Raw genomic sequence first — 26,583 nt, 5'->3', positions numbered from 1 at the left:
CCAACTGAGTAGGAACCTGAAGACGGAGATAGAGCCTCTTCTCCGAAACGTCGTTTTTACGTTTTATATTTACTAGACGATGGAAGGTCCGGAGATAGGGATTAGCTCTATCTAGTGGGCCCAACTGAGTAGGAACCTGAAGACGGAGATAGAGCCTCTTCTCCGAAACGTCGTTTTTACGTTTTATATTTACTAGACGATGGAAGGTCCGGAGATAGGGATTAGCTCTATCTAGTGGGCCCAACTGAGTAGGAACCTGAAGACGGAGATAGAGCCTCATCTCCGAAACGTCGTTTTTACGTTTTATTACTAGACGATGGATAATATCCAAGTAAATTTTTATTCTATTTAATTTCATATGATTTTTTGTATTCTATTCTCTATATTTTCTGCCTACTCTTTCTCTTGGTTTCGCCTTGCTTATTTATCTCCTTTTATCACAGTATCTGTTTCGACCTAAATCTAGTTTCCCTTCCAGTCTGCCCTAAACCAATCACCCAGTGTTAAGTTTGAATCTGTGGCTGCGGCGTTATCCTGTTGTCAACAAGGATCATTATGCCCACTCATTCCAAACTTTGGTGGCCTCTATTGGCTTGCTGTTGTTCTATACTCACAATAGTAATAGATGGTAACACTCATCCCGCATGCATTAGTGGCTCAAGTCTCGTTTTCGTTTAGACGATGATGTATCTGATATTATCAAATGTCAGATCGGCGATTTCTTTTACCGAACACCAGCGCCAGCGCCAGTTAACTACTTCACGGAGTGCGTTTATGTTGACAACGCGTGCATTGATCTCAAATGCTGCTTTGTTTCAGATCAGTGTTTCTGAAATTGTTTATCTCAGACAGGTTTTTTTTTATGGTTGATAACATTAAACTTGCGTAATTTCATATTCGTCATAGTCCATTAATAGTACGAGAGTCGTGTTAAAGAACCACTCGTAAGTGTCGTCGGCTAACAAGATTAAATGTGCGAGTTGACTGGAGTTTCCTCTCAAATAATTTTGTAGGTGTCGCCTGGCCTTTATTTTTAGACGTAGAAACAGTTTCAGGACTTCACATTTTATTCTGTGCATACTGTATTTTTTTATTATTATTATTAGTGTTCTGTCTGACGACAGGTCCATATGAACAGGATCCTTCCATCCTTTTCTCGGACTGGGACCTGTTCATATACGTTCTTGGCAGATGATCCAGAAGTGGTTTGCCATTGCCTTCTTCTGTGTGTGAATGGGATGCCATGGAGAAACCGGGGAAGCCCCCGGAGGAAAACTCCGTGTTGCCTAGACCACGGCCTTGCCCAACACAAGTTATAAATTCGGGCACCGCCGGGAATCGAACCCGAGACCCCAGGATTACAAGGCCAGCGTTCTAACCGCTAGACCACCTCATCTTATTATTATTTAGTGTTCTGTCTGACGACAGGTCCATATGAACAGGATCCTTCCATCCTTTTCTTGGACTGGGACCTGTTCATATACGTTCTTGGCAGATGATCCAGAAGTGGTTTGCCATTGCCTTCTTCGGTGTGTGAATGGAATAATTGTTGGGATGCCACGGAGGAAAACTCCGTGTTGCCTAGACCACGGCCTTGCCCAACACAAGTTATGAATTCGGGCACCGCCGGGCATCGAACCCGGGACCCCAGGATTACAAGGCCAGCGTTCTAACAGCTAGACCACCGTATAATGTGTACTTATTATTTTTAATTCGTTGCCATAATTTGCAGTAGACAAGTAGTCTGTTAACGAGTAAAGATTAATATAGTTGCTTGCATATATTTATATATTTTTCATCAAGTTGCTGAGAACCTGAAACCTCTCTCACAAACGTTCGGACAGGAGAATTTCCCATTGAATGAGACACGTGGGACATCTTGATTTAAATGAGACGATGGTAAAAGAATCTTCTCCCATCACCACATTGTCACGTGTTCGATTGCTGCCCTGTGCGTGCTAGGTAGCGATATTGTTGAGTCGCCAGAGGCCGGCAGGAACATTGTTAGTGCAGGATTACAGTGTGACGCAGGGAGTTTATTCAGACCCTTCCAAGTCAGACAGACTTAAGCTGACTGTCAAATCACAGTGCTGGGGCCTGAAGCAAATGGGTGTTATTAGATAAAAGTTCATACATTAAGGAATATGTCCGAATTGATGTGACGTAGGAGGTCGAGGAAGATCAGGGGGACATTCCCCACCCTCTGAAGCTTGTATCTGACGGTCTGCGTATTTTACGGTAGAAGTCGACCGACGTTTCAGAGGTGCGTACTGCTTCCATCGTCAGGGCAATCGCCGCGAGGACTCGAAGTCTTATAAAAAAATTATATTGATAATCGTAATAAGAGATGTAAATATTGGAATTTGTGTTGTAATTGTTACCTTGTCCCCTAGTGTTCTGTGCAGTCCGAGTCGGGATGTTTAACCTGTGGATTATAATTCGTCCGGCGTTTGGCTACCAGGGACGTGACTCAGGGCTAGTGGTCTTCTTCCCCTGTAGTAGCACAGAAAATTTATCTCTGAACTCCACGTGCTGTCCCATTGTTTACTAGCTCTAGGGGAGTTCCCGGAACTTCGACACTCGATTTGCATCATAAGTCCCCTATTGAGTTTGTTTCTGTCACCATAGCAACTGGACGGATTAATTTAGTTACCGGTCTGCGCTCGGGGAAGAATTTTGCTGCGCTCTGACAGAACCAGGAGAGAACAGCGAGAAACAGAAATTGATTGTAAGAATATTTTTGAAAGGTCTTCATTTGAAAGCTGTCACAGTGTTTAAACAGTTCATGGCGTCAAGACTGTTAGGAGATTCTCTGTTTTTTAAATGCACAGGATTCATTGAAGTCAGAACAAAAGTGGTCTACGCCGCCACAGCGTTATTGTTGTATTAATATGAAGCATGTGATTCCTGAGAAGTAGGACGAACGAGCTTGGTATTTTAACACGTTGAACAATGAAAACCGGTTGGCAGTTTCGAGATTTTTTTTTTTTTTTTTTTTTTTTTTTTAATCTTGAGGTTCCAGGAGGCCACGAATCGACCGACGCATTCGAATCTCTCAAGAACGGTGCAGTTCCGTTGGGTCACGGTGTAGGGCAGCGTGATCCGGGTTTCCGTAGTCTTTTGTCCCGGTGGAATTTTGTATTGATGTGTCCCGTTGTGGTTAGCCGGCTTTAGAAGTTTCCTGAGGGCTTTCTGTCAATAACGTGACGGATAACCCGAATGAAAAATGTGGGGAATTTGTTATTTCAGGCTGGTTAGTTAATATGCAGGCCCTGCTTACGTTATTGAAAGTTATTTATTGCAATAAAGTATCTGTTTGTCGGTGCACATTGGGCACGAATCTTGTTCGTAAAAGATTTTTGTGTTTCGTTTATAAAGTTTGGCGTTTTTGTAACTGTCCCTCAGCGCTTATCAGATTTTTTTCCCCCCACTTGGAGACGCGTTTCGGCTTACTAAGTCATCTCAAGTGGTCGAACTGATGAGACTAGTCTGCTTTTAAAAAAGTGTTGTAGTAAGTATGGGTGGACAATTACAGACAAAGAAACAAATTCTGTTCGTACAAAATCAGTTCACTGTCCATGTGGCATTGTGTTTATTACTTCAGTTATGTGTTTAGAAAAGTCTTAACCATTTGCGGTCCACTTTAAGTGCCACTACGGCTCTCTCCAGGTCTATTTAAATGCCACTAAGCTGTGTACATTGAACTACTATTATGAACTGATTTTATTTTCTGTTTAACTTGCATAAAACGGAAGATACTTTGCTAAATATGGTGAAAATATGTTCTGAGCGGATCACAGTTAATCTTTTTTGAATACTGACCGTCTGAAATATTTTTCACGGACTGTACCACTGTCGATAGTGAGATGCGTAATATACGATGCATAAGCATTGGATTTCTTATTCTCAGAGCTGTGTTTCCTTACGTCCTAATTGTTTTCGAAAGGTCAAGACCAAATTCAACACCAGAAAAGGGAAACACAACGCGAAGTGTAGACGATAAGTCACTACTCACAAAGAATTCTTTATAAGAAGACGAACGAATGTGCACATGTCAGAGGTAGATTGCTCTATGCGCCAAAAATAATTAAAATATATGTAATTGGGATATGGGATATTCGTTTTCTAAATGTATCAGATATAAAATACATCTATTATAAGTAAATATGGGAGCTACACACACGATGACATTACGTCTCTATATGAGGTATGGCAAAACACTTGGTGTGGAGTCCTGGCTTCCTTCGACACGTGTCAGAATAAAACGAGTTGTCTCTCCTGCCTCCTATCACTGTTATAAGGTATACAGAGTCTTACCAGGAAAACTAGTACAAAGCAGAAGGCTTGTGTGATATGCTGACTCTGTTTGCCAGCCTCAGTTTTCACTCCAGATCACGTACAAATGCGTAAAATACGTGGCGGACTCAGTCTGACATCGGACCAGAACTCGGATATTTAAATGTCGGTCTCAGTCCGACAGAGACCGCAAAGGGTTAATCGTGAGTGTGATGGGTTAGACGCCTTGCCAGTGAAGAATGTCTCGATTGAATGCCCTCATTAGATCAGTTCTTCACACTTCGGAATCCTTCACCGAATTTGTTAAATGCGCAACTTCGCGCTCTTCATTCCGAAAACTCAGGGTGATTTTTTTTTTCCAGTAAATGTCGTCTTGCTGTCAGATGTTTTGCGCCTTCCGTACCTCCTTCAACCCGTATCTCTTTCGCGTTATTGAAGCTTTCTATAGAGAATTTTCTGATGCGATATCAGTGCTTCATACGGCAATAACAGTAATTTTTTTTTTTTTTCCAAAGAAGATTTTAAGTTCGTGCGCTGTACCTTTCGTATCAAGCAGTTCATTGCAGTGTTATGTATTTTTTTTAAAATTTTGATCTTTTGTCAGCGGAAACTTGCAAGACCAAGATGGAGATGGGAGCCGATCACGTTTTTAGTTATGTGGACGAAACCGAGGAATTTCACGGAAATCTCAAGTCAGGACGGGGGGTGGGGGGTGTGCCCGTCTTTGGTTCTTCCAAGTATAAAGCAGAATTTTGCATCAAGATTTGTTCTTCCTGGAATCGTTGTTTTACGTCGTACATAGAGGAAGATGACTGTCTTGGCAGACGTGAAGCTCGCTCGACTGATGGTAGGGATTAATACCTTTTAATAATGGAGTAAGGAATTTGTAACTGCACACTGGATCATTAATAACACGCGTCTGTTTGCAGAAACAAAAGTTCCTTCATCTGCGAAGACTAGGAAGGATGTAATGTAAAGCTTCTTTGTTAATATACGAGATGATGATATTATACTTAACATGTCACTGCCCAAAAACTTCTAATTTTAATTTTTCAGATTAAAACCCTTATATCACAAAAACTTCTTCGTGCACAAACCATAAAGAAGTCTTTTTATCTTTTCTCTCTTCGTACTTTATTTTCCAGGACGATCAGCTCTTTTTATGCCACCCAACTCTGAACGATTGTGGGTGCCTACCCCCCAACCCTCCCCCCAACCCTTCGCGCGAGGGTAGAATCAAAATGCGCAAGACGCCCTTTCAACTTTTCCCGTCCCCTCGTCTCTGTTCTTTCCTCTTTTAAAGAAGCTGGGAAACAAATTCTGTCGTGATGTATGTGACAAGAGAGCGGTGAACCGCGAGCTTTTTCAGGCGATAACGCTGCACTCTAGATGAAGAGGTATTAACGAGTAAAATGCGTAGAATTCTTTTGGGGTGCCGCGTTTCTTTGGAGTAAAATTCGTTCTATATTTGTTAATACTCAACGCAGACACTTCTATGTTGCGTGTATTAGCATTACCTTACATCTTCTTACTTTATTGACACAAATCTGACGACTTTCTACGGCGAAGTTAGATTTCGGAAAATCTTCTATGACTTTCTAGTGGATTTTGCACTTTACATAAGGTTCATATAAACTTACGCACAACTAAAGCTCGTCTACATAATTATGAGTTCGTACCGCAAAGAAAACACAAGACTTCACCATTACAGATATGGATTTGTTAACGCTGTTTAAGGAAATAATCGCTGTTTAGACTGGGAATATTGATTTACGAAGACGTAGCACAGGGGTGAATCAAAGTAGTAAGCATACTTCTTGGGGAACTTTATAATTCGTGCAATTTATATGACATTGTTTAATTTATTGATTGGAGGATGCGTGAAGTGAGTGGGACTTGTGTCATAGAATCACATGTGAATGTCCTCACTTCCTCTTATCAGCAGACTCTTGAAGTTGACCAGATATGAAAAATAGCAACCGATTCAGTGATCGCGCGTAGCGGAAAGGCTGTGTCCAGGCACAGTCGCCAGATAATCTCCCTGTAGAAGCTGTTGGTGAAAAAGTTTCCGGAACAGCGTACGTCTCTTATATAGATCTGGAGGGTAGATAAGAATATATGGATTTAAATCTGCATTGTGTCGAAGCATCAATTGACGGCGCCCTAATAATAACAGGCGGGGTGCACACCCCATGCGAAAATGTCATGGGGTGTTCTTTGTTCGGCCATTAAACATATTGACGCTGTGTGGAACTACTGCCATCTGCTGCCTTAGCGCCTGCAAGTTCGCGTGTAGGCAACCTGCCTCACTAATGTGTCGGAGAAGTTGCCGACCGAGGACGGCGAGCATTCTTCGGGTGAGTTGTTACAAGCCTCAGGGTCTGCTCGTTGATTCTGCTGATTTTCAAATATGATAGGGGCTGAGATGCGAATAGAGGCACATCACATTAGTTCTTCTGTCTGTCCGTATTTTATTTACAAGCGTGGGTATTGGTGAAATGAGTGGAAAATAACGAAGATGACTGTCTTCTCGGTTGTAGCGCTGTGTAGTCTTCTAGAAGTTTACCGACGTTTCAGAGGTACTTGCGACCTCATCGCCCTGACGAGATCTTTATAGGCCTATTGTTCCATAACCAGAATTTTTTAATTTCTGCAGTCGGCTTAAAATTATAAATGTGAGTAACTGTAGTTATTATTTGAATTTATTTTTTGTGTGTTGGATGTTTAACTTTGTATTCGGAAGGGCCGTGGTTGGGAATTTTGTGTGCTCCATAGATGTACCTTTCCACTATATTTTATTTATTTTATTTGTAGTGTTCTGTCTGAGGACAGGTCCATATGAACAGGATCCTTCCATCCTTTTCTCGGACTGGGACCTGTTCATATACGTTCTTGGCAGATGATCCAGAAGTGGTTTGCCATTGCCTTCTTCTGTGTGTGAATGGAGTAATTGTTGGGATGCCACGGAGGAAAACTCCGTGTTGCCTAGACCACGGCCTTGCCCAACACAAGTTATAAGTTTGGGCACCGCCGGGAATCGAACCCGAGACCCCAGGATTACCAGGCCAGCGTTCTAACCGCTAGACCACCGTGGCTTGGTTGTAATCAAGGCTTTCTGGCGAATACCGATTCATCTTAACCCCCCTCCCCTCATCGAAGTGCCGTAAAGAATTCCACGTGCAAAGAAACTTGAAGCAGTGACCGAGTCCAATGAATTTATTATTGCCAAAGATTCGAGAGGCCATTTTTTATTTGTTTGTTGGGGAATCTTTTGTTGTGGTGGTAATTGCAAGTTATTAGTTTCCTGTGGCAGGAACGCGATGTTCGCTTCTTTATATTGGATTGATATCTGACATAAACAAAAGATTGCTGGATTATTGCCATCGTCTGGACGCGTATTCAACAATGATGCAGCTGAGCGATTGGCGCGCCGCCAAACGGAAGGAGCAGGAACTATTATGTTCAGCGACTCGTGACCGTTGGCAGTTTCAGCTAAGAGCAGGACAGGCAATTGATCTTGCGGGCGGTGCGTGAAAAATAAGACAATTAAATAAGTAGAGACTTTCACCCTGACATGCTAAATTTGCTGCTCTCGCGTTTTCTGTAATAGAGTGATTGTTGTGTTCACGTGGCGGTCCAATAAATTACAACAGCGAGAAAGAAGAATGGAGTTTCTAATATTGCAGTCAGAACAATAAATTTATTAAATGTAGGGAAACCTTGAGTCATTTGCTGCGTAAGAAATGACATTTCACATAGTGTAATTCAAAGAAAGTCTCGAATAATGCTGCCATCCGTGTAGACTGTCTCTGAATCGGTTCGGTACATATACAGGGCGTTTCTACTTGCACGCAAGGGATATATAACGCTCTGTAAGCTTAACACTGAACAGGAAAACTGTAATGTGTATGGTACTTAAAGGCTTGGGTGTCGAGGTATATTAGACGCTTTGGAACTGAGAGTCCGCCGTAAGAGAAGACTAATCATAAATGTATTTTTAACAGAAATTATGTTGTTGAGTGCACAATAATTAGAACTAAGTCTGTTAATCGTTGAAGGCTTTTAACGCAAGCTTCAGCACGATGCCTCAAATAATTAGCCTGTCGGTTTATCTTCAAGTGAACATTCCTCGCGTGCTGTGTTTTGATTAATGTTTATATTCTTCTTCGCTTTATTTCTGCCGTTTGGCATAGATACGTGAGTTAGTAGACGTGTTATTTTTCTATCTCGGAGTGTGATGTCGCGTTTGTTGTGTGTCGTGATTTGCCTGTCCCATAGCGTCTTCTCAGCGTCGTGTTTGATATTCGACGCCTGTACATCTTTTACAGAAATGAAGTTGCTTTGCGTTTCTCTTTTTCTAAGCCAAAGAAATTTACTTTTATCATAGATGAGGCGGGGCGTTGAAGTGTCTTAATGTTTTTTTTTTTTATTATTTTGGCGGAATCGCAATGGGAGTGTTGGCACCCCTTCTTAACTTCCGTACCGGTTTTATCAGGGCAGGCAACAGCATGTGGAAATGGTCTTCTCCTTTTATTGGTGCTGTTGGCATCCATTAGCCAGATCCTTCACCTGATTTTTGTTGCGCTACTGAATTTACGCGTTGTCGGTTTCATATACAGGTTGCCCCAAAAACATGTATACACACAAAGTTAGTATTCCGTATTAAAATGTATATACATCTTTTTGGGTGAGTGCAACAGTGTAACATGTCTAGAGCCGGCGTAGTTTTGTGTGCAGGAGCAAAGCATTGGTCACCTCGTGTGTTGTTTGTTGTACGTAAGGAAACAATACGATGTGCGTTTAATTTTTGTTTGGATTCGAAGTGAACGGTGCATGAACTAAACATATATATGCTGTACCATTTCTTGTATGATCCTTTATAATTTGTCTCGACGTAGAATAAAATGAAATTAATCTTAACAAATAACTACGTAAGCAGTAGCTTATAGTAGAATAATTAACGTACGGTATATATTTATTTATTATTTCAGTCTATACACAAACTTTAGTTTTTTAAAATGTTGTTGTTAAAATTAAAATTTAGCGCTTTTCATCGTTATTACGATGTTACATGAAAAGCGCTAAATTTTAATTTTTAATTTTAACAACAACATTTTAAAAACTAAGTTTGTGTATAGACTGAAATAATAAATAAATAAATATATACTGAATTTTAACACAAACATGACGCATCTAAACTATAAACTCAATTAACGTACGCCTAATTGAATCTGTACAAGAATAATGCTCAGTGTTTTGTAGATTTTTTTTTCTGTGGAAGAAAGTGAATATTATACTGAAGGAAACACGACAATCGATCAATGGCTTATTATTTATAGCGTTATTTCAAAGCAAAGTAAAAGGGAATTTATTTTCGTAAAATCCTGTCGCTTGTTATTGATAGTTTCGGTTCGTCGTCGTATATACCGTTGTTGCACGCAGCGCTTGCCGTCTCCTTGGCGACAGGTGGCGTGTTTGCTTTGCGGAGCTGAAAACTACGGACGGTCGCCTCGGGACGAAATCTGCATTGTAGAGGATCTGATGACGTCGTCGAATGCTTATCCCCTCCTCCTCCTCCCCCGTTTGCGTCTCTTGTCTTTCGGTAATTACGAAGTCGCCTCAAAGGGGCCCGCATTAAAATGCGAGCTGACGAGCTCTGCATTCGGCTTCTGGTTTTCTCGCGACCCGGCGTAGGAGTGTGAACGGATCCAGCTGGACGGGGTAGGATGCTGGGTGTTGATCTGTTACGATTTGCGAGGAAGTACGTAACTGTAACTCAACAGCATACATTCTTGTGCCGTCTTCCGAGACGGGGCTGCTGGATGGCAAATTGTAGCCAGCTACTCCGTGTGGAGGGATTGATTTTTGTTAAGTGTTAATCCTTACAGAACGCAGGCGACTGGCTAAGATCGTTGCCCTGGCAACCGAAGGCGTCTTCGGATTGTGCACACGCAGTTTGGTTACATAAAACCCATGCAGGCAACTGCATGCGTCTTCCTTTGCTGACGTCAGCGTGCCACAGGTTGCCATGCACTGGTTCATGTTTGGCGATTGTCGGAGGACAATGATTCGACATTATTACGACTGTGAAGACATCGATGTTGGTATTATGGCCTGTAACGCCCTTGTAGGTAGATATCAGTGTTTCGGAGGTGTATAATGTTTCCATCTTCAGGGCGTATTTGCCTTCGGAATTCTCCTTGTGGACTCAGAAATACCACGGCATGTCTCGTCTCATGGTAGCGGTGCTCCAGATGAGATTCGAACCGGCTTCCTCTGAATACAAAGCAGGAGTGCCAACCACTGCATCGAAGTTTTTGTTTCGCGGCTTAATATTGAGAAATGGCCCGCTTTCTGTGAACTGTCGCTGTAATTTATCTTGATGTCTGTTACAAAAACTGAGTGCGTGAACGGTCCCCTTTTGACACGAAAGTTTGTACGCGTTCGTCCGCAGACTGATGTCTTTTGTCTGTATTAAAAATGCGACTTGTAAATTTCGCGTAATGATGATAAATGCCGAGCACTACTTCTCGCAAATGCTGACGCGTAATGTTAATGTATCGCTGTTATTAATTTTCAGCTCGCTGTCACTTGGTTCAACACGAAACAAGCAGTTGAAGGCTGGCGAGCTACCCGGCCGAGGGGACAACTCCCCGCGCGAACTGGAGCTCAAAATTTATCTGATATAACTTCGTATTACTTTTTTCTAGAGTTAAATGCACGTCTATACATTTCATTTCAGTGTTTGTAAATGTGTCTGTTTACAATATGGATTGATTGATGAATTGTTTATTCCATTACCCTGTCTAAATCATCTAGCTACGTAGTGTGGATTGGTAGGATGATAAATTTATAAAGGGCGTGTGTAAAGAAGTGGTCGTGACCTATTTTATGGCTATGTCCAGGCATTGCTCTCGTGGGACCCAAGAAAACAGCATAAAGATCCCCAGCTTGTATTGTCTTGCTCCGGACCGACATTTGAGGTTTCACGGACATGAAATTGTGGATTGTGTTCCGCTTTGTGACGTCCTGTAGTCCTGAAGATGGTTTGCTAAGTGAATCCGAAGCGTAACATTACAAAGCTACTCGCATTCACAACCCAGACCAGACTCTTCTTTCCATGCTATTCACGAGATATTTCGTTCAGAAACACTCCTTCCGGTCTGTGTTCGGGATGTGTAATGAGGAAAACGTGTCCCGCCATCTGTTAACAGTTAAAACAAAATGTTCTTTCCTTTTCAATAATAGGAATTACACGTTAACATTTGAAAATATTTTTGAGGAAAGAAACTTGTTTGAGTAAAATCAGTATTGAACTGTTTAGTGTAGTCACTTCTGTTGTTGTAAGTTATAAATTTGCGTTAAGTCGGAACACAAAGTGTTCTTTGTGCTGGTTACAGAATTGACACGTCCGTGTATTGTATTCTTATAGTTGTGCAGTACCGCGATGTTATTTGAATGCCCTTAACTTACACAGCCTCTGTCTGAGGCTTTGAAATGGAACTCTGCGAAAACTGGTTTCAAAATGCGGATATCGGTAGTGTGGTGTGTCGACCACATCCATTAGCCACGGTCTCGCGACCTCTGAAAGCCAGCTACCTTGCTATAGGCGTTAGCGCTGTTCATTATGTTATAATATGACCGGCGCGTAAGTTTCTGAACGTTATTTTACTTGGGTAAGAAACATGGTAAATCGAAAATAAAGCTCCGACCGGGATATTAATATATTCTGCTAAGCACAGGTCCTGAAAAGAGAGATATTAAAACTGATGGAGCGTATTCAATTTAAACGTATTTACCCCAGTTTAGAGATGACTGTCTTCTGGGTTGTTGTGCCGTGTGGTCTGTTAGAAGTTTACCGACGTTTCAGAGGTTCTTGCTGTCTCCCGCATCATTTTCTACCAAAAAAGGCAACCATCTTCGAACTCACCGTCGTGAAAACCTTACCCCAGTGGCATTTACTTCCTTTTTGTGCCATTCTGTTTGAGGTCAGATGTTGACCTTTGTCGTCCGATGCTCGATGCGAGCTGGCTTCGTGGTATTGGTCGCGCAGGATTCGAATTGGAATTCAACTGTTGTTTATCGACAGCGGCGCAAGGCGTCAGGGGATTCCTGGGTCATTCCGGAAATGTTCCTGGTTACGGGATGTTTCCTATTTCTGTGTAGAAATCCAGCGAGCGGCGTTTAGGACGACGCACGAGAAGCGATCTTGACCCCGCGTTTCATGTTAGGTCAGCCATTGCCATTTCGGTTTGGTTTTTGTCGAGTCCAGCTACGTTGAACACTTGCTGCTGAGACAGACTAACACTTTTACGTGTGTTAGTCTTGTGGATTATAGTGCCGTGTGGACTTGAAAAAGTAGGTAAAACGTTTCGGAGGAACTTATTGCTTCCTTCGTCAGGGCTGAAAATGGATGCAACATGTTCCTTCGGGATGTTGGTATCTACCTACAAGTCCACACGATACGCCTTCATGACGTGGTTATTAATTAAGCTCATGAATGACTTTACATAAGAAATGAAACTTCTCTCTCCAGTCTTATAGTATGTTATCGTAGTTCAGTGCTTTTACTCAGTTATTATTGGCCATGTTAAATTTCTCGCAGTCTCTACAGTGGTTTTATTTATCAGGCATGCCTACAAATTTATTTTAAAAAGTAGAGCCATGTCAAGGAATAAGTACGCTCCTTTGACAACAACACCGTTTTTTTTAAAAGAATAGCCGCTTATAGTTCCCTCTGTCGATCGCGTCGCGAAACTGCCGGAGCTCCAGTACAATGAAGAGCTGATGAGCCTCTGTCACCTGATTGCTGATGTGATTAGGCTTGATGAGTGGTGCACTCGGTGCTAGGGGTCCTATGTTTAGAACCCGCATCGTTGTCGATAATGTGACATTCCACCCTGGATGATCGAGGGTTTAATCAGTCATTATCCCGCGACGGCACGGCTTCTGCATGGAAATGTCGACCATTAAATAATATCGCGAACGGGAAGGAAACCGCCCAGGAAGTTGCAAGGCGTTTATCAGACTACGGCTTTAGAATCTGCTGTCAGCTCCAGACTTCTGGGTAATACGGATACAGGGCATTGGTTGGATTCATCTGGCTAAGGATAGGGACCGGTAGCGGGCTCTTGTGAACACGTAATGAACCTCGGGGTTTCATGAAAGGCGGCGAATTTGTTGTCTAGCTGAGCGTACTCTTCGGTTATTCCACTGGCTTACTGTCTCAACCGGCGGCCTCGTAACTGTTTTGGGGGTTTTATATCGTCTCTTATTGGACAACAGATGTAGTTAGACTGTGAAATTATGATAATTTTGAGACATTTTAGCCTAAATGTTTGAATTAATGTATTTCGAGCGCAAAAGTGTCAAATAGTGCGTTGACCAGATACAAAGCGTGATGAAACGTCATCTGAGATTGCTGTTGAGTGCTGAGAATAGCATGAAGTTGATGAGAATCTGCAACTTTCCTCTTGGGATAACAGTCAGTGGTTTTAGAACTTATGCTTCAAATCGTATCACCGATTTTAACGCGAGGTTACATACTCTTCACGCTCGAAATGAGCAATGTCTGAGTTTAATGGCTTACTGCTGCGCCTGCAGCGTGCGGTTTAGATTACACGTTAAGCAGTGGAGGCGGAGAAGTTGCCTATACAGCACGGCGATCCAACGTGATTTACTCCTAGTCCAATTACATTTTTAATGTGTGGGGAAAGAATCCTATAGATTTACACATAGCAACGTGAAATCTAACACACTGTAAATAACCAGACATGCGAAGATAAACTGACGTCTGGTTTGTAGCGCCGTGTAGTATGGTAGAAGTTTCCCAACGTTTCGGAGGTCATTGTTACCTCCTTCATCAGGGCTGTCATCACCCTACAACCCAGAAGACATCTAATCTTCATACTCACCGTCGTTAAAACTTCAAATCCTAATCGGAGAAGTCAATAGGCATCAATGAATTATAAAACTTATCAGAATCGACTGGTTGCTGCTCCAGATATGTGCGTACAGTTGGTTATCTTCCGAGTTAAGGTGTATTACATGATTTGAGCGTAATTTAAAATTAGAATTGGAATTTATGATAATGGTTTTAAATTGGAAAAGTTCGTCGCACGCGGCTTTACGATGAAACTTCTGCAGAGGGTGGGTCGTTACTTTTAATTAACTCGCCCGTCGCCAGGTGCAAGCTGTCTCTCTTAATCCCATTTGCACGCGCGGGGGGGGGGGGGAGGCTCATCCACTCAGCTGCATCATGCGTAATCATACCTACTTTCAAAGTCACGGTTACAAAACGCCACTTTGTTTTCTGTCACCCCTATAAAGCACACTGGTTCTTTATGTGCTGCAGACTTTAACATTGAGTAACTATGTTTTTCAAAATAACCAGCGATTATTCTCCTAACAAGACGCAACCCTCGACACGCTAACGATTGCATGACAGATTATTAATTCCGGAATTATAAATTTACAAAGATTGGGTACTTTTACTTTTAAACTCTTGTCAGTAGGTTTTCGCTGCTGGAGTTCAATGTATAATTTCAGCTTTAGGGTGTTTGCCGAAGTTAAACATTTTACCTTTAAAGTTTAAACTTATTTAGGTCTGTTTGAAATATGTCATGTCAAAGACACAGATGTTACGCTTATTAAGCGGATAAAAGAGAAAGGCACGAGTCACTTGCATATTTTGTTATCCTTTTAAGAAATTTGACATTTAATTTCAGTGACGATGTAAGCATTGATGTCTCCATTCCATCCCACCTCAGAATGCTTATTAAATACGTCACGACAACTTCGTTTCGCATAAAATTATAGGAGTCAAAGTTACTAAACTGAGTTTCATTATCGCATAAAAATATTTGAACCAATTAAAGGTCTCTGATATCTCTGAACTAGAAGAGGATTTCGCCAAACGAACACGGAATGTTGCTGCCAAATAGTTTGCACCCCTGCTTTATACTCAAGAAATCTCAGGTTCGAGTCTCGACCCCAGACCGTCTCTCCTGACTACTAAGAGCTATGATGAAGGCAGCAGGCATGTCTGAAACGTCGGTAAACTTCTGGCGCAACGTCCCAGAGGATGGTCTTCTCCGTTTGTTGGGTAAAAGACACGAAGCGATGTATTCTCTCAGTTTTAACTTACGACATTTCAGTGCCAGATATGTGAAGATGTTTACGTATTACGAAAAAAAAAGTTGATTGAGGAATGTAGACAAGGAACAATTGACAGTCGGGTTGTTGTTACCAGCACCCACTAGAGAGCAGTAATGTAGTCTGCCCCCCCCCCCCCCCAACACTCTCGGAGATGGGAAGGGGCGATAGACACCCCCCCTGTCACTCTCTTTATACGCCACCCCGGCATTGAAACCACCGCCGCCATATATTTGAAATTCAATTGGGGGATCTTCAAGTACCCTGGAACCTCACCAGCGACAAAGTACAGACTGACACACAAGTCTCTGCACTGCGGTGTTGTCGTTTGTTCCTTCCGAACAAATCTTCAAAAGTGCGCAGTTCATTTGTGATTATCCTGTAAGGCGTCGTCGCAGCGAAATGAGAGGATCATTTAGCATTGGACAGAAGAGCGTTCTGGAAATCCATCCATTTCCATCAAAATACACTGAAGGGGGGTGAGGAGGGGGAGGAAGGAGCTGATAGTCCCCAATTATGACGTCATTAGAAACCATTTGTGATCCAACGTCGAATGAATAAAATATTTACGTATTTTGCTTTGAGGCTCGTGATTCAGCGTTGGTTTGGCTGGGTCGTTTTTTTAATCTTCTTGTGCTTCTTGGTATAAATGTTTGGCCTCAATTGACGGAACGTCGTAGATGAGTGGTCAGCACTCCTTCGTATGTGGGAGGACCCGGGTTCAAGTCTCGGTCCGGAGACCGACTTTTCTGGCTGAAGTTTCTCGCGGTTTTCTTGAGTACACCCAGGAAATTCTGGGATAGTACCTTACATTAGGCAACCACCGCTTCCTTTCGCGTCCCTTCCAGCTCATTATTCATGGTAATCCTCTTATCCGGATCTTTTATAGCCTAGTTGGCGAAAGCATCGTTAAATAAATAAACATTTAACGTAATTTGTGGCTGGCTGGATTGCTCAGATCGCAGTAGACAACATTTATGGCATTGGCACAAATGTTTTCACCGACTCCAATTCTAATTTTTATAAATTAATTGTTTAATCTGCCTCCTTGGATGAGCGTTGTTCAACTCGACGTTTCGTTAATTTGAAATCGAATTGTTTTCAGTACTGAAAGTCGACGTATCGTGCGAAAGATTGACGTACTTTTTTTCGCCGTAGGTGTGTCAGAACTGGAGCTGACGGTGGAGCCTCAGGACACCGTCGTGGTGCCGGGCAGTGCCGCCATATTCAATTGTGCCGCCACCAGCTCGAACCCAGGCGTGACCCCCACCATCCGGTGGCGAGAAGACGGGCAGTTTCTGTCCTCCATCGGCGACCAGTACAGGTGAGGCGTCGTTTTCCGTGCGCACGCATTGCGTTTAAATAATAAGAACGTTTTGTTATTGACAAGAGAGTAATGTTTATATATATATAATATTGATTCGAGATTTAAATAAGTTATTACGTCTTATAAATGTTGATAGATAAATTCTGTGTAGAATTTCGTTGATGAAAAGGATTTTGGTGCATTTGAGGCAGGTGGCTTATACAGTGTAAAATTAGTCCCATTATACATTGAATAAAATTTAATTATTCTACTACAATATTTGGCTCAACAAAAAGTCAAATTGGCAGACGAATTACTCACTTTTTCTAGCAGGCAGTAGACTTGTCAGAATGTGGAGTATTGACAATTAGCAATTGAAATATGCTCACATATCGCGGGGGGGGGGGGAGCTCTAATGGAGAAACCTCGCAGAAACGTAACACTGTGAAATGTGTAAGGAATTATCACCGTGGGAAAACTTTTAATGCAAGTAAAATTTATACAAGCAGCAGGCAAAGAGACTGTTAAAAACGTTTGTAAACTTGTTTATTTCTGAATATTTCCGTCTTCTGGGTTGTTGCGCTGTGTAGTCTGGTCGATGTTTATCAACGTTTCAGAGGTCATACTGCCTCCGTCATCAGAGTATGAAGATTTCTGTCTTCTGGGTTGTTGCGCTGTGTAGTCTGGTCAATGTTAACCAACGTTTCAGAGGTCATACTGCCTCCTTCATCAGAGTATGAAGATTTCCGTCTTCTGGGTTGTTGCGCTGTGTAGTCTGGTCGATGTTAACCAACGTTTCAGAGGTCATACTGCCTCCTTCATCAGAGTATGAAGATTTCCGTCTTCTGGGTTGTTGCGCTGTGTAGTCTGGTCGATGTTAACCAACGTTTCAGAGGTCATACTGCCTCCATCATTAGGGCGATGAGTATGAAGATTTCCGTCTTCTGGGTTGTTGCGCTGTGTAGTCTGGTCGATGTCAACCAACGTTTCAGAGGTCATACTGCCTCCTTCATCAGAGTATGAAGATTTCCGTCTTCTGGGTTGTTGCGTTGTGTAGTCTGGTCGATGTTTACCAACGTTTCAGAGGTCATACTGCCTCCATCATCAGGGCGATGAGTATGAAGATTTCTGTCTTCTGGGTTGTTGCGCTGTGTAGTCTGGTCGATGTTAACCAACGTTTCAGAGGTCATACTGCCTCCATTATCAGGGCGATGAGTATGAAGATTTCTGTCTTCTGGGTTGTTGCGCTGTGTAGTCTGGTCGATGTTAACCAACGTTTCAGAGGTCATACTGCCTCCTTCATCAGAGTATGAAGATTTCCGTCTTCTGGGTTATTGAGCTGTGTAGTCTGGTCGATGTTAACCAACGTTTCAGAGGTCATACTGCCTCCGTCATCAGGGCGATGAGTATGAAGATATCTGTCTTCTGGGTTGTTACGCTGTGTAGTCTGGTCGATGTTAACCAACGTTTCAGAGGTCATACTGCCTCCATCATCAGGGCGATGAGTATGAAGATATCTGTCTTCTGGGTTGTTGCGCTGTGTAGTCTGGTCGATGTTAACCAACGTTTCAGAGGTCATACTGCCTCCTTCATCAGAGTATGAAGATTTCCGTCTTCTGGGTTATTGAGCTGTGTAGTCTGGTCGATGTTAACCAACGTTTCATAGGTCATACTGCCTCCGTCATCAGGGCGATGAGTATGAAGATATCTGTCTTCTGGGTTGTTGCGCTGTGTAGTCTGGTCGATGTTAACCAACGTTTCAGAGGTCATACTGCCTCCGTCATCAGGGCGATGAGTATGAAGATATCTGTCTTCTGGGTTGTTGCGCTGTGTAGTCTGGTCGATGTTAACCAACGTTTCAGAGGTCATACTGCCTCCATCATCAGGGCGATGAGTATGAAGATATCTGTCTTCTGGGTTGTTGCGCTGTGTAGTCTGGTCGATGTTAACCAACGTTTCAGAGGTCATACTGCCTCCATCATCAGGGCGATGAGTATGAAGATATCCGTCTTCTGGGTTGTTGCGCTGTGTAGTCTGGTCGATGTTAACCAACGTTTCATAGGTCATACTGCCTCCGTCATCAGGGCGATGAGTATGAAGATATCTGTCTTCTGGGTTGTTGCGCTGTGTAGTCTGGTCGATGTTAACCAACGTTTCAGAGGTCATACTGCCTCCATCATCAGGGCGATGAGTATGAAGATATCTGTCTTCTGGGTTGTTGCGCTGTGTAGTCTGGTCGATGTTAACCAACGTTTCAGAGGTCATACTGCCTCCATCATCAGGGCGATGAGTATGAAGATATCCGTCTTCTGGGTTGTTGCGCTGTGTAGTCTGGTCGATGTTAACCAACGTTTCGGAGGTCATACTGCCTCCGTCATCAGGGCGATGAACAGACTACACAGCGCAACAACCCAGAAGACAGAAATCTTCATACTCACCGCTGTGAGAACCTCAAGTCTTACATTGTTTATTTCTCTTTGTGAAAGTGGGAGTTCTAAATGCCAGATGAGTGTAGGCCTTGTTTGAATATGAAGTGTGGAAGATGTGAGTCTGCTGGAAGCTTTTTAAATATGTGAAATGTTAGGTTCTGATGGTAAGGAATATGCCAGCCGTGGTCTTCTGGGCTGCGCGTGATGCAGGATAGTGTCATAAATGGTAACCAATGTTTCCATGGAACATATAGCTTCCATCTTGAGGATTGAAATGAGTTTACATTAAGATACTTGTCCTATACAGAGAGGAGGATACGCCCATTGGTCGCTACTTCATCTTACCATTATTTTATCTCTGTAGGCCACCATCATTTGGTGTCAATCGACTTCCCTCAGTCCGCAGTTCTTGCAGAACCTCCTCAGTAGTTGATCCGTTTCGGAGCCCGGTCTGGCTGATTTGATCTTGAGCCCTTCTTACTGACACATGCACGTGCATTAGAATTTGTAACTGACCATCACCAAATTTCAATCAGAGCTTCATTTCACATGTGAACACTTTTCAGTTAGAATGCAAACCGCGTTGGTTGTTTATTGAATGAATGGGCACTCTCCTCTCTTTTGTTGTGGCGGGGATTTTTCAACTGCCACCCCTCTAATTCACCAATAAATGCAAATAAACCTCCCGTGTGCTGATTTTTATTTCATAACGAGAGTATGAGATGTAACATTCATGTACCGTGCCAAAAAAATGAGTGTTACTGGTAAAAGTGGTTTTGGGACAGACAGCTGGAACAGTTTCCTGCTAAAACATGTATGTGCATTTGTAAATGCTTCACTAATGCATGTTTGGATCCGGTGATTACGATGTAATATTTCTTACCATTCAGGAAGTACGGTGTGTAGTCATTTCTTTATTAAGTCATATTCTGAAAATTCAAAGCATAACATTTTCTTAATGAAAGAAAAGTAATTTTCATCTAGACTTTTTTTAAAGTGCAAATCGGACTCGCAGTATTGGCTTCAGGATGTGTGAAAAATATGTTCACACGAAACGTGTAACTCGGTAGTTGGGTTTAAAGATGGAAAGAAACTAACATGTTTCTTTTCTCTTGCACATGACATACAAAAATGACAAACATTAAATTATAACTATAACCACAGGGTGCTATAAAAATGTATTCTCAAAGAAATTGTATTTTTTTGTGAATATTACAAAGGTGATATAAAAAAGAAAATTATCAAAAGTCATGCTTTGAGGAATGACATAATATGTGAAAAGCAAAAAATGCTTCTTCTTGAGAAAATGTCTCCAGTAATCACTGTGTTAAATAAAATGTTTGTGACATATTTTATATCAGTGAAAATATACTCAATCTTTCATTTGGCTAATTTTGTATTTTTAGAAGAATCTGTTACTGTAAAAAAAAAAAAAAAAAAAACGTTTAATTCAAATCCACTTGCTACAATGTGCATTTACTGTATGTATATGTGAACATAAACAGCTGCCGAGTTATAAAGTGTAATGTATATCCAATTTCCTTTGCTTCATTTGTTCACATTTCTATTAGTTTTGTGATAGTTTCCGTGAATTTTTCCTGTTCCAGATCACAACTATCAAATGGATCGCTATACATTACCACAATGTTTCCAGAGCAGCAGGGTCTCAAAGGTGACTACCAGTGTGTAGCCACACTTGACAATGTTGGCTCCATTGTCAGCCACACTGCACGCCTCAAAGTTGCAAGTAAGTAGGAGTGATTACTTCATTGCGTGAGGAAATAGTGCGTAAGTCCGTATACGGTACGCAATTGAAAGAAATTTTTGCCGTGTGAGATTTGAGGTTTGCGTGTCTGTGAAGATGTTGATGTCCTTCTGGGTTATGATGCAGTGTGGCCTCATGAAATGCTGGTCATGTACTGTGAATCTACATGGATTTCACACAGCCTTTTTTTTTATTTAAAACAATTTCAGGATAATGCGTATTTAATTAGATGGAAACATTTTCTCTCTGTATAATGATATCTGCAGTAAGATTATTTTTTGCAACAGTAGATTTTTAAATGCAATAAATAAATTAATTATTCTAAATTGCTCAAATGGAACACAAAAGGAGTGTACATCAGCTTGAATTTTGGAGCAGATCTTTCCATTCTTGTTCCTCCTAATTGATACCTGCTGTGAATAATGCAGTTTGACTTTGCATGTCTGATGAGGATCAGCAGTGCAGTGAGATAAACTGACAGCTGTGCTTGATATAACACCGACATGACACTCTCTGCAAACCCCACTTAACCCTGATTGGCATGAATCTGAACAAGCTAGCGAAGGGCAGTCAATCCCACTTGTTGTGGAAAGTTTAAAGATGTAACAGCCACCCTCTCATCAGAGTCCCGCTCTCTCGTCCCATGTAGATTACAGCAGAGGGATGTTTTAAGGTGATGTGTTATAGGGGCGGAAAGCCCAGGGCTTATAGGCCAAATGAATCACTCTGTAAAGCGGGCCCACTGCAACTAAAAGCATTAGAATCATTAAAAAGTTTTACGGGAGTGAGGGCTGAATAGGACTGTTGCCTGCCCCTCTACTATTGCAGAGAAAAATATTCGGTTCACCAGGTGGCAAGTACTGCGACTGGCGAATGTATTAGTGACCTCTCATAGGAATAGTATTTTTAATTCTGGTGGTGTCATGGATAATTATATGGGATTTTCAAATTTCAGAATAGTGATTAGGAGCTACTGGTCTGTGGTAAATGTTTTTAGCTTGGGTTATAAGCATGCGACCACGCGCAGTGGCCGACTTACTGCGACACTGTCCGTGATTTTCGTTACAGCGGCCCATTGTAGTTTGCCGTATATTTCGACAGATTGTAGAGACTCGTTCACTGGCTCTACTTACCTGCAGTAAATTATGCACATTTTGTTTTAATTTATTCACTGGAAAGTTTTGAGGAATTTTGAGCTGAACTGAGCTAGTTATGATGCTGTCTGTTTGGACTTTTGTGGGGATGGTGTTAAACCGTTTAATTCATGCCAGCAGATAATTTGTTGGGCAGTTAAATATGGAGTTTGGAGATGACTTTGAGTTGAATACAGTAATTAATTTGATAATAATCTAAAATTGTTCTTATCAATAATTTTGTTGTCCGTTGTAGGTTTATTATGTATACACAGACATTTATTTGTGATGTAAAAGAAGGTTGACTATAGCAGGCTCAGTTATACTGTGACAGTTCCGAGCTGTTATTAGCTGACAAGCTGGAGAGTTTATTGCTGCAAGGTGTGCAAGGAAGGGGCTGGAAGATAAACTGCTGAAGTTCAGAGACTGTATGTGTTTGGTGTGGGGGTGGGGGGTAGAATTGCCCTCCAGAGGAAGCAGTCTGAGATGAGGGAAACACTTAATGCAGCCGGGGCAGAAAATACGATGAGATAACCTCTTCACACCATTCCAGGTGGATGGTTCAGTTTTTTGGAAATGAAATTGCTGCTACACGTGTGTGTGTGTTGCAGAAAGTTTAATAACATTGCGCTAATTTAATACAAGCTGTTTGCTATGTGGAAGAAATGTAAGTTCAGAATATGTAGTTTAAAATGGAAAGCGTGTTTTCTAGTTTGATATCTGTGAATTAGTGTTGAAAGTGTATATCGTAATGATAATATATCAGTGAAACACAAATATGGTCAGAGAAAATATAACCAACTGATATATGTGTAAATTATTAACGTGTAAGGCAATAACGTGACCAACTTACAGGCTTTTGGTTGCCAAAAATGTTTTCATGCCTGAATATGACCATGATTTGGTAGCAGTCTGGAAATAAAAGTTTGGCATTTCATAATGCTGGTCTTACTCCCACAGAAGATGTACGTACAGGATCTGTGGATTTACTGTTTACATATGAGACTAACCATTGTCGTCTCATTGCTGGTAGACTCATGTAAACTACTTCATCCTTTTCAAATGTTGGAGCCAATGCTGCACTGCCATTGTGTTGTATTAAGAGCAAACTGGCAGTTATATAAGAGGGCAACTTGCTACAGAAACAATGGCCTTATGACAAGTGCACTCCATATGGTGCGTCTTGAGCACATCTCTCATTAAAAGTCAATCATTGTAATGTTCCTTGTAGTATCAAGTTACAGTGGGGAAAGAAGCTGAATTATTGAAAAAGGGTTTGTTAACTGCCTGATGGGGTGGACGCTCTTGTTTGGGGAGTGGGATTCCTCATTGTACATTGGGAGTGCTTTACATACATCACTGGCACAAAGACCATACATCACTTCATAACCCCTTGCCTTGTGCTCCAGTGTCTGGAAGCTTTGTAAAGCAGCACTGATCTTATGATTTCTCAGTTTCCTATCCAGTAAGTACTGGGGGTCTTTCCCCCAGGGGTAAAGCGCTGTTAGAGCACGGCACTGACCACTCACCCCTATCTAGTTCTGGGTTCAAGAACAAATAGATGGTATACCTCCATTCCGTCAAAGAACTTCCATGGGCTCTAGTGGTACGTTACAATCACACCAAAAGCAATTTATTATGAGCTTTAAAATGGAATAAATGCCAACAGAAGTTCAGTGCCTTATTTACTCATATGTCAGATAATTGAACGATGACGTAATAGGCTAGTCGTGAGAACTTTTTGTCATGACATTGTCTGACTTGTCATTTAAGAATTGCATGTTAGAACCACCTTCTCTAAAATCACTTTATATGGAAACATGTGGTATTGAATGGGTATTTTTTGTTCTATGTGTGAGTTAATCTTGTTCTGTTGCAGTCAGTGGTTTAGCATTTACATTCACAAATGGGCTCTTTCCTTGGAATTGATTTCTATCCCTATAGTGTGTAGAGGGGATGGAGGGTATTCTCCCCCAGTGGCTATGGTAACGTAATGACATGGTAGCCGAACATTGCTTCCACACTTGCGGCTTAATTTATTCCACCCCACAAAACCCTAACAGAGAGTGCACAGGGACACAAACTAACATTTATTTACTTAATAGAACAGCAGTAACTGAATATTAAAGTGCCTGACATGATATAGATATGATATAATATGCAGTACGTATGCATGCGTGAGGAGATGACTTTTGAATAAGTGAGCTGTCTGCCTTCTCTGTTTAGTCCATGCAATGCATCATATTTCTGTTGATTTTCTTCAATATTTGTTTTGCATATTGTTCATTTTCATTCTTCCACTTTTGATAAGCTGATAGTTGTTAAGCTAGTCAAGAAATCCCTTGTGTTTTACTTTATGGAACACAAATGTTTAGTACCATGTTTGCAAGAATGCACCAACAGTCTCTGTCGTGAAGTACGTGAATCCAGTCTTTATCCCTGAAGATAGGGGCAGTGTGTTTCTTTGAAATGTTGATATCTTTTTGCAAATCCTCATGACATCATAGTCCAGAATTAATGTTAATATATTTTATATAGCATTGAGAAGTCTGCAGTCTGTAGTGTTTACATTATTTTAAAGTGAAGAGAACTTGAAACGTTGTGATGGAGTAACTATTATATTTCATTTATGCGCTAAGCGCAATGGAAATGTTATCAGTTAATGTAGGAGTTAAGACAATTTTCCTCTGGGTCCAATAGATTGAGTTCTGTTGTGATTCATCATTGATGACATAATGACACATTGCCGTGAGGGTGATGTATTGTGATTTACTGAGTTGTTATTCTTGTGGGAATTCTCTTTGTGGTCAAGGGACACTGCACATGAATACTGTTTCCGATGTCATGCGACAGCGTAATGAAAGGCCATTCAGTACAAGTGACACAAAACTGGTCTGTTTGTGGAACTGTACAGATATTGTAATAATTGTAAGAATTCCTTCTCAGTTTTTACTCACTCTTTACTGGTGTGGAAATATATACTCCTTAATGGAGTACACACAGTTTTGAAGGGTTTTATTCACTGCAGTAATACTTTACCATGGTGAATGCCACTTAAAATTCTGCTTTAAAGATAACTTTGAAAAAGTATTTATTTTATTGGTGCAGCAGGATTTGGGTGTAAAATACACAAGTTTACTGAGTTTATAATTCTGATAATACGAAACATTTATGCAGTATCATAATCCATTTATCAAAATAAACTTATGAAATAGAATTCAGTTTAAATTTACGTCAGGTGTGTTGGCAGCAGAGTACAATTTTTGAAGCTTGTCATTAAGCATTTTTCTACCTATTGCCTCCTTTCCCTTAGGTCCAAATATTCAGTTTTAAAACATCCTCAGATTGTCCCTCAGTGTGAGAGACAGGTCATGTTTCACACCCATACAAAATAGTAGTTAAATTATATTGTGTGTTTTAATCTTTATGTTGCAGATAAGATATGAGAAGACAGAATATACCGGACTGAATGGTTGCAAGTGTTTCTAGGATTTAATCTGTCCTTAGTTAATTAATGAGTGTAATTTTTTGTTTGTTATTGTATTTCCAAAATGTGTGAACTTAGCCCCATTTTCAAAGGATTTATTTTTATTGCCTGTCTTAATATTACAGTATTGTAATATTATTCTGCATTCTGGTGACAAGATATGAATATGTGCTCAGATGTATTTGTATTCAGAACTCAAGCAAGGGATTCGGGAATTAAGAAATATAATAAGAATGGGTAAACAGAGAGTTTGTGTCACCTTGAATAAAATAGTAATATAATGCTCAAACTTGTTTTCTTGCAGGGGATGTTTTGTTTTTTAACCTTCACTGTCCAACATTAACACAATTTCGTGTTTGATTGTACAGCACTACCACAAATACAGCAGCAGCCGGCAGACCAGCAAGTATTCCCAGGACAGACTGCTTACTTTAGTTGTTGGGTGGATGCTACTCCACCAGCCACTGTCACTTGGCTAAAAGATGGACGACCATTGCATTTGGATGAGAGTCGCATGTTGGTCCTGCCCTCTGGTGAGACTGTGTGTGCTTAAGAAATGATCTGCTTTTTTCCTGAATTTATTAATGAGTTTATATTGTACTTTTAATTTATTTTGTTACTACATTAATACTTGGCAAACTGAAGATTGTGCAGAATTGAAACATGTTTTCAGTTTCGGAATGCTAATGTATCTAGAAAATGCAAGTAAAATTCATAGTTGCGTTGTACTTATTTATGACATACAGACTTTTGAACTTTATTTTTGAAATACTAGAATATTTAAAAAGTCAGTATGTTCAAACCCCGTTTTATTGAATTTATAAAAGTACAGTTGCGGATCTTGTTTACCCATGTAATTTATTCAAATAATGAACTTGTTACACAATAGTTTGTGATATCGTACGGTTTAATAAAAGTACACTTAATCCTTGTAACTATATATGAATATTACATTAATCTTCTGCATGTATTTTCAATGAACTTCTGGGCAGTTTGGTATCTTAAATACACTC

At 41.1% G+C, this 26,583-nt stretch overlaps 1 protein-coding gene across 7 annotated transcripts in view; it reads left to right on the top strand.

Moving 5' to 3' along the window:
• Positions 1 to 26,583, top strand: part of fra (neogenin protein frazzled) — an 87,916-nt gene that overhangs the window by 40,780 nt on the left and 20,553 nt on the right. For all 7 annotated transcript variants that reach the window (XR_015537218.1, XM_087356321.1, XM_022077871.2 and 4 more), the window contains exons 2-4: positions 16,609 to 16,774; positions 20,793 to 20,932; positions 25,939 to 26,103. Coding sequence is in view for 6 of the 7 variants with exons in the window: in XM_087356321.1 (XP_087212447.1) it covers positions 16,609 to 16,774; positions 20,793 to 20,932; positions 25,939 to 26,103 (471 nt within the window). In the remaining variant the exon portion in view is untranslated. The remainder of the gene's footprint in view (positions 1 to 16,608; positions 16,775 to 20,792; positions 20,933 to 25,938; positions 26,104 to 26,583) is intronic.

The sequence above is a fragment of the Zootermopsis nevadensis genome, unplaced genomic scaffold (assembly GCF_977971745.1).
Source record: "Zootermopsis nevadensis isolate Lab colony 2312 unplaced genomic scaffold, Znev_1.0 Znev_ptg000002l, whole genome shotgun sequence".
Lineage (NCBI taxonomy): Eukaryota > Metazoa > Arthropoda > Insecta > Blattodea > Termopsidae > Zootermopsis > Zootermopsis nevadensis.
This window is presented reverse-complemented; position numbering and strand designations above follow the sequence as displayed.